This window comes from Mandrillus leucophaeus, unplaced genomic scaffold (assembly GCF_000951045.1).
Source record: "Mandrillus leucophaeus isolate KB7577 unplaced genomic scaffold, Mleu.le_1.0 Scaffold5, whole genome shotgun sequence".
Taxonomy (NCBI): domain Eukaryota; kingdom Metazoa; phylum Chordata; class Mammalia; order Primates; family Cercopithecidae; genus Mandrillus; species Mandrillus leucophaeus.
In genome coordinates, this window is record NW_012105364.1 from 12,465,421 (window position 1) to 12,474,979 (window position 9,559).

The 9,559-nt window shown below is 38.6% G+C and overlaps 1 protein-coding gene across 1 annotated transcript; it reads left to right on the plus strand.

Moving 5' to 3' along the window:
- The first annotated feature begins 2,781 nt into the window (after positions 1-2,781).
- LOC105550888 (taste receptor type 2 member 16) lies at positions 2,782-3,764 on the plus strand. The gene has a single exon (XM_011995955.1). It carries the CDS (start codon positions 2,840-2,842, stop codon positions 3,713-3,715), a length of 876 nt encoding a protein of 291 aa, XP_011851345.1. The 5' UTR covers positions 2,782-2,839; the 3' UTR covers positions 3,716-3,764.
- Positions 3,765-9,559: the final 5,795 nt, after the last annotated feature.

Here is a 9,559-nt window from a genome sequence, read left to right on the forward strand (position 1 = left end):
AGAAAAATGAAAAGTATCTACTCAGTATTATTTGTATTTTTCTTATTACTAGTGAGGTTAAGCATCTTTTTATGAACTTATTGGTATTATTGTCTACTCTTTGGTGAATTGCCTGCTCTTTTATTTTCCTGTTTTTAAAGTTTTTTAATGAAACACACAAACACACACATCAAGAAAGATTAATATCTAGAAACACCCTTAATTTATTATATATGTGTGTATATATACATATACACATATATACTGCATATTATCATCTATGTTTTTATTGGATCTTGGTGATCATATTTATCATTATCATTTATCATTAATATATATGTGTATATATACACACATATATACACATACATAATAAATTAAGGGTGTTTCTAGATATTAATCTTTTATATATAAATATGTGTACATATGTGTATATATATGTGTGTGTGTATATATATAAAATGTTTGCTTAACAATAGTAAAATCTAGAATCGAGCAAGTTATTCCTACCAAATTTGCAAATAAGATACAACAGTCTGCCTCCATCAGGCAGAAGTAAATAAAGTATTAGAGGAAACTAGGAGTATGCTCAGGGATAAGAAAAAGACAAAATCTCTAACAGTGAAGATTGTAGATGCCTATAAACATAAACTGGCATTCCTTTTCCCAGTGGGACATTAAGAAAAGAACTGGTGGGCCTTCCCTCATGTCTGTCTGAGAAGGGCGAAAGAGAACTGTAGAAATGACAGAGTAGAGAGGGGAAACAGCATGGGCCAGCCTGCCATTGATCATTTTTACTGAAAAGAATGCCTGAGTTTGCCATAGATCAAGTGTACACTGCAGAAGGCAGCTGAGCTTCAGTCACTTTGCCAGCACCTGACCAACCAGGACTAGTTAATGAGCAACAATCCCCTGTCTGATAAGGGAAAGGGTATGAGCTAAAGGAGAGTGGAAGAAGGCAAATCAGAATTGGGATCACTGCAATGAGGAGACCCCAGAGGTGGCGCCAGAAGGTTCACATGCGCACATGGTAAAAGAGCCAGACTCTCAACTCTGAACCCCAGGGAAGATCAATCACCAGTCTAAGGACACTCTGTATGTCTCACCTTCAAACTTTCCCAAAAAGAGTATCTGGGTTATTTAATCAGCCACTATCACATAGAACACACTACAGTGGAATAGAGTAGTGCCAGGCCATCTCTCACACTGCAGGCCAGTCTATGAGGGGCTGCTTTGGACAGAAACTCATTCCTGTTCATACTGTTGTGGCTGGAATCCAGTCATGAGGGGTGTAGTATGGTTGCCACACTTTCGGAACCCCTCAGACAGTGATTGAGAGCATCACAGTCCTTCCAAGTTTACTCAGAATGGGGCAGTGTATACAGCTGGCAACATGCTCAGTGTATTCAGGACATAAGGCAGAGGTTAATGCTATTATTGCATGTTTCACATACCAACATTTAATATCTCATCTTTCTCTCTTCTTATGTCTGGATACATCTCAACCAATTCACCTTTTAATAATATTGTTTTGTCATCTCAGTTTTTTATTTCCTGTTTCTTGCATTTTATTGAGAATGCAAAGCAGATGCTTCTTACACTTAATTCTGTTTTCTGGTGTAATTTTTTAAGCTATTGCTTACCTTTGCATCATGAGTTCAGTAGTGTCTTGTTTTGTGTTCAAGAATTCTAAGCTTCATGTTTGCTTGCTTCTGTGTTATCTTCCTTGAATAACTAAAAGTCCATACAGACTCCAAATTTATTATACATAAGGTCAATGACTTTCACTTTGTCTCTGTCACCAACTAGCAATTATTAGAATAATCTCTCATTTCTGAAGTCACTTATTACATATTTGGTGTCTATTTGGAAGAGTTGTCCTGAACTGAAGGAAAATATATTCCTTTTATAGCCTTCTTGTAGAGCTATGAAATGATTCCTGCACATTTAGAAGTAATATGCTTTACTAGTGGTAAGACGGTCCTCTTTCAATTCTTCCTGAGCAATGAGAGCAGTGACAAAAAGAACCTAGCCATGTAAGAGAGAAAAAAAAAAAACAAAAAAAAAACCCACAAAAAAACCACTGATGTTAATGGGACAAGAACAATTCCTGAAAATACATAAGGTATATGCTCAAAGCATTGGAACTGGCAGAAGAACAATAGCTAAGAGGGGCTATGTGCGGTGTTTTATCTGCAGTTTGATTTCTCTGAGTGGGGGAATTCAATGGGCAGTTATGCGAGTGGCCTGCATTGGATGGAAATACTTGAAGGTCTGGAGTTCAGCAATTTTGTGGAATTTCAGAGGAAATTCCCTCTGAATTTTTATTTACCCTCACACTTTGGTTGTAGCATCCACCACTAGCTGCCATGAGAACTGGGAAGATAGGGCTTCTGAGGTTCGCTTTGGTACTGCACTCAACAGAGCAAAAACATCATGCAGGACATGAACGAACAGGGAAGGATTCATCTTTCCTGTGGCTCAAATTTTAGGTTAAAAGAGTAAAGATATCATTTAACAACGATAAGGAAGTAAGCTAAGTGCACCTCAGAAAAAAAGGACATAAACATGGTTAGGAAATACGTATGCCTTTTTGGAATAATCAAATCATCTCAGGAGCAGGAATCCACATTTAAACAATATTTCCCTACATTCAGATGTGATAGCAACCAGCAAGCAAAGCATAAACAAATTCTATGGATAGGAAAATGACAAAATTAAAAATGAGCTTGGGAAAATTTGCTTCCAGAGGGAGGGGTTTTCTTGCACCAGACAGTGGTGGAATCGGGAACCCATTCTCTACCTGGAAATTGGTACAGAGATTCAGTCTTTGTCCAGGAAGACACTTTGGAGTAGAAGAATGATACCCATCCAACTCAGTGTCTTCTTCATGATCATCTACGTGCTTGAGTCCTTGACAATTATTGTGCAGAGCAGCTTAATTGTTGCAGTGCTGGGCAGAGAATGGCTGCAAGTCAGAAGGCTGATGCCTGTGGACATGATTCTCATCAGCCTGGGCATCTCTCGTTTCTGTCTACAGTGGACATCAATGCTGAACAATTTTTGCTTCTATTTTAATTTTAATCATGTACTTTGCAACTTAACAATCAGCTGGACATTTTTTAATGTCCTTACATTCTGGTTAAACAGCTTGCTTACCGTCTTCTACTGCATCAAGGTCTCTTCTTTCACCCATCCCATCGTTCTCTGGCTGAGGTGGAGAATTTTGAGGTGGCTTCCCTGGCTATTACTGGGTTGTCTGATGATTACTTGTGTGACAATCATCCCTTCAGCTATTGGGAATTACATTCAAATTCAGTTTCTCACCATGGAGCATCCACCCAGAAACAGCACTGTAATTGACAGACTTCAAAAGTTTCATCAGTATCTGCACCAGGCTCATACAGTCGCGTTGGTTATTCCTTTCATCCTGTTCCTGGCCTCCACCATCTTGCTCATGGCATCATTGACCAAGCAGATACAACATCATGGCACTGGTCACTGCAATCCAAGCATGAAAGCGCACTTCACTGCCCTGAGGTCCCTTGCCATCTTGTTTATCGTGTTTACCTCTTACTTTCTAACCATACTTATCACCATGATAGGTACTCTATTTGATAAGAGATGTTGGTTATGGGTCTGGGAAGCTTTTGTCTATGCTTTCATCTTTATGCATTCCACTTCACTGATGCTGAGCAGCCCTACATTGAAAAGGATTCTAAATGGAAAATGCTAGGCCTAGAGGTTGCCTGAGGCACAAGGTACAAGACTCCCGGGCAATTGATATAATTAATACCAGTAAAGAGTATTGCTCTTATCAATCAATTCATTGTGAATCACCATGAATGCAAGCCTCATTCTCTTCCATCTTCGCAGCCATCTATTTCTAAATAATCAACCCTTTCTCCATCCTTTTCCACTGGTTTCCTTTCCCTTTCACAATCCTCAGGTTGGTTCCAACTTGCTCAAGACTGCCCCATCTCTCCTTAGTCCTTGCCAACTCTGGAATCGTACACCTGGTATATTCTACACAAGACAGTCAAAATCATGGTGTCCACACATTAATTTAACTTTCCCATGACTGCCAGTTACTTCACACATGAATATGAATACCATCCCACAAAAACGTATTGCTTGTACCCTGAATGCTTCCCATACTAAGCCTTCAATTCACTTTCTTTAGTCAAGGGGTCTCTTTCTCTCTCTCTCTCTCTCTCTCTCTCTGTCTATCTGTCTCTCTCTCTCTCCCCCTCTCCATCTCTCTCTCTTTCTCTATCCCCTGGCTGTTTCTGGACTTTTATCTAATGATACAAATTTTCTTATTTGCTTCTCTTCCAAATGTCATGTCTTTATCTCTTCAAAACTCAAGTCAAAATTTAACTCTTTCTTCATTTCCATTAACCAAAACATTATACTCTTCCCCAGAATAGCAGACAATTTGCCCAATCCAGATTCATCCTTAATACCGCCCCAAATATTGACAATTTAATTGTGTCAACTATAAAACTATAAATGGTTTCCATTGGCTCAATTCTTGCCTCTCTATTGCATTATAAGTTGGAGTTAACTTGATGGAACATCTCTATATTGAGACATAGTTGATTTTTTCCCATATACAACCCAGATGTCAGCTAAGAACCACTCTTAGCTCATAACATCTGAATGGCATTGGTTTACATTTTCTACACTTTTTTATTCTGTGCAAAGCCCTCCCAAAATGAATAAGAATATAGAAATCACACAGTAATCAGTGAAAAATCACCTATAAGACATACTCATTCTTTAGATGTTCTTTCTGCCTCCCTGACAGCTTTCTCTCATACCTTCTTCCCTTGCAGGACCCCATGTTGCCTTATCTCGAAGGCATCTCACTCCTCATTTATGTCCTCTTCACCCTTACCTACCAGCAGCTATGTGTCTTGGTAATGTCCAACCATTAGGCCTTTGGGTCTCAGCCTCTGTCCACCCCAGATAGTTATTAAGGTATTCTTCTTAAAGTCAGTTGCATCTCTTACACCATTCTGGTATCAAGTGTTAATAATATGATATTTTCTACACTTTGTATATATTGGACATGTCTGGTGAACTTCTAGCTCTGCCATTAAAAGATTGAAACACCTCCTGAAAGCAAATTATCCCATGGGGAAAAGGATGCAAGTATCTCAGGCTTGACTGAAAGAATGGCTTAGTCCTGGAAAGGAATGGAAATTCTGATCTGCTTGTGGGTTTATCACTCTGATTTGTCTCTGAGTCAAATTCATATTTGAAACTGAGGGTGTGAAACATAAGTGAAAACTGAAAGACCACTTTTACCAAAGACTCTGTGCCATTTGGCATATCTCAGCAGCATTCCTACTGTTGTTCAGAGAAGGGAGTGAAGCATGCTGTCCCACTCCACAGAAGCACCCTGTCAGCCTTGGCATCTCCTTAGGGCCAATGGTTTCACTGCAGTAGAAGGTGGAACAAAACCTGGTGGATGCAGTAATGGCTGGGGAGCAGGGTCCTAACCATGGGTCTGAGAAGAAAAAAGGAAAAAAAAAAAAAAAAAAAGGTAGATATTGGCATTGAGTTGACTCCCAGGAATGCTTAGGAGGCTGGTGGGGAGGTGGGTTATAGGGTTTGGGATCCTGCTGGAATAGATTGAACAAGAGCCAGTGAAATTAGGATTCTGTTGCTATTTGTCACTTGTATCCACAGCCAGATGAGGTCTTGCATGTTCAAAAACCTCAGATAGCTGAAATAAATAGAAACCGTTCTTCTCATATGTGTATAAATAGAGAACAGGAAAAAAAGAACACCCCCTCTCCCCACAATCACACACACAGACACTATTCCAGAAGCTGTTAAATATTTTTAGTACTCTCACTGTCTTCTTTTGAGTAAAGTGCAATGGAAAACTTATCCAGGATATGCATAATGTGGGAGTGTTAGAAGCAGTTGAAGGGATCCAGAAATCAGAAAAACATAAAATATAAACAGAAATAATAACTAACCTTTATATTAATGGCACCTAATAGTTCACAAAAAGATTTTACTTACATTTTCCTATTTTGGACTAAAAGACAAATCAAGGTCACTTAATCCAAACTAGTTGGAAAATAAACCTAATAAGGTCAAGTGATTCACTTAAATTAACACTGCTGGTTAATGCCAAATCTGAAGTCAATGGAAGAGGAGAGGGAACCAAGAGATAAATTTTAAAGGAGCAAAAAATTTAATTTGGAAAAACATATGATTTAAAAAGCAGATGCTGGCCAGGCACAGTGGCTCACGCCTGTAATCCCAGCACTTTGGGAGGCCGAGGAGGGTAGATCACCTGAGGCAGGAGTCTGGGACCAGCCTGATCAACATAGTGAAACCCCATCTCTACTAAAAATACAAAAAAAAAAAAAAATTAGCCAGGCATGGTGGCAGGAGCCTGTAATCCCAGCTACTTGGGAGGCTGAGACAGGAGAATCGCTTGAACCTGGGAGGTGGAGGTTGCAGTGAGCCAAGATAGTGCCATTGCACTCCAGCCTGGGAAACAAGAGGGAAATTCTATCTCAAAAAAAAAAATAAATAAAAAGGAGATGTTTTGAAAAGAATTAGAAAGATTGTGACCAAAAGCTAGGAAATTTTTTTGACAGCTTCCTTTAGCTAGATATGAAATTAAGATACCCAGGAGCCAATGCACCTGTGTTGTTCAATTTGTAAATACTTTATCCTATATAATGCTTTTTATTCATAGTATAGTGTGTTGGTTGATAACTCACAAACACACACACACACAGAAAAAAAAAAAAAAAACAAGAAGGGAGAGGATGTGATAGGGGAGTAAAATAATTTACCCCGCTTTCTTCCCTGCTGTTCTCTAGCCTCTATACCACGCCTAAGATAGGAGAAGAGAAGAAGCCATTAATTGGGTATGAGATTAGTGTTTGATGTAGAATCTTTAAAGTCTAAACAGGAGAAAATTCTTAGAAAGCTATGGAATCTATAATGCCATCAAGGATTAGGAAAGGGTCATTTTAGGAATATTTTTGAACACAGAAGTCAGAGAAAAATTTGTTTCTTTGGAGCACAACCTATTCAATAACTTTGTTACAGGAGACAAAAAAGTCAGTAAAATGTGAAATGCCTCTACATTTTCTCTGAGATTGCTTGTCAGGTATTGTGCATTGCATTCCACTTATTAAACAGACAAATTTCCTTTCTCAAAAAGAGCTAAACCAGATGAGATCAGGCACATTCAGGGTGGTATGGCCAGTTGCAGTGGCTCAAGCCTGTAATCTCAGCACTTTGGGAGGCCATGAGGGCAGATCACATGAAGTCAGGAGTTCCAGACCAGCGTGGCCAACATGGCGAAACCCTGTCTCTGCTTAAAAAACAAAAGTTAGCTAGGCATGATGGTGGCGCCTGTAATCCCAGCTATGCAGGAGGCTGAGGCGGGAGAATCACTTGAACCTGGGAGGCGGAGGTTGCATTGAGGTGAGATTGCGCCACTGCACTCCAACCTGGTAAACAGAGCAAGACTTTGTCTCAAAAGAAAGGGAAGAAGGGAGGGAGGGAGGGAGGGAGGAAGGAAGGAAAGAAGGAAGTGTTAAGTCAAAGGCCAAAGAATTTAGACAGTGCAACATTAAATTTGGGGATTCATCACAATATCTTTCCATACCTAAGAAATTTTAACATAAAGTTCCACTCTCTTTCCATTCTGGCATTTGAGTTTATATTTTGTTAATGATGTTGGTTCTTATTGTTCTTGTATTTGTATTGTAAATTACGGCAAATTCTTTTTGTACTTGATCTTGCTGCTTTAAAAAGGAGGTGAAGAAAGAGCAAAAGAAAAGAAAGACTACCAAGGATAATGATATGAGTAGCACTGCAGCAATAAAACAATAATGGCATAACTAAATAATAAACTAATGTTTTAAATTATCCAGATTTACTTTTGTTCCAGAAATGCATATTAAAGACCAGAATTTTGGAAATACTTATAAAGTCTAGAGGAGCATGTACTTTCAATTGGTATAATTCAATGATTTCTGTGTCTATTAATAATGTCAAAATTCTTCCTAATAGAAGGGAAAATGCAGCTTCTTTGGTCTTTCTACACAGATATTTTAATACAATCCCTGAGACTTATTTACAATCCATTAGCCGTGTCTGAAACTCCCAAAGTAACATTTATTTGAGACCATTTTTTCTATTTTTAATAAAACTTACAAAACTGATGCTAAGTGTAAACTGGTTTTTGCTAGTTTTGATAGCAAATATATAGTAGGATAAACTCAATTGCCAAGTTGCTTCAAATCATTTGTGGGATAAAATTTATAAAAAGTGACAGGCTATACTGGTTGAATAAAAGATAAATTTCTTATCATAAATTTTTTTCTTCAAATTTTAATCTAAATGCAGGATTTTCAAAAAAAATGAACTTTTATTTTTAAAATATGCTATATGCAAGTAATTCAAACACAGCCAAAGTGCAGTCAAAATGACTGAGAATAATCATTCGCATTTGCAGGGGAAAATAGATCTTAAAATTTAAGTTTAAAATTAGAGGCAAGATAAATTTCACAAGCTTCATTCTTATAGCCTAAAGATAGACTGTGTAGGTAGATATTTCTTGAGAATCTTGGCAGATCAGTGTTGTCAGTACTTGAGGGATTGAATCAGGCTCACTCCAAGAACTTGGAAATAAGATTGTCTTTTGATGGGTAAATCAAGAAATCAACTTCCCTTCCTACTTCTGCCCTAAATGAATCAATCTAAGAATTAATCAGAAAATGGGTGGCTAGGAGGTTTTCCAGTTAAATCTCAGGATTTAGGTCAAAGCAGAGTCCAGATTGCAGTAAATTACCTAGAAAGAGAAGTAAAACAGGTCTCAAAATAAACTTTAACAAGCAGATGGAAAGGTTATAAATTTGAACTCCATTATGTTCATCCAGACCTGCCCAGGGTAGGGGGCTGTTGGGTCAACCAACTTGAAGCTTTCTAGTCCTAGTGACAAGTCCTTCAAGCTGTTATCTGAGGAATTCATCACAAGGTCATATAAATTCCTTCATCTCTTATGCTGTCTGCCCTTGCCCACTCATTTGATTATGATTTGGCATTTCATGTTGTGATTGTGTGTCCAGGCAAATGGAGGATGCAAAACACACGTGCATATGTGAGGATGGCACAAGACTTTCAGGGCCCAATTCAGGATGTTAGGGCTGGTGGTTGATCCCCACATGGACTGCTTTGCCACCTTTGTCCCCATGCTGAGAGCATCCTGTGAAAAACAGAAGGTCCACACTGCAAAGCTGCACTCACTCTGTGCCTCCTGTTATGTTTTTGATCCTAGTATACATTGCTATATTGGTGCCCGTGAGATTCATTTTTGCCATCTTCACACTCAGTCCCAGTTTTCTTGACCTAGGCTTATGATCACATAGGTTGAATTGAGGCAGAAATTTCCCTGACATCTTGACCATTTAATTAATTCACGCTTGTGTCCACTTCAGTCTCATTTTTTCAGCTTCAGCTTCAGGTGTACGCATGTTTCTAAACCTGACCATCTTGGAGAACTAATAAGAACGGGTTTCTAGGCCCACAAAGC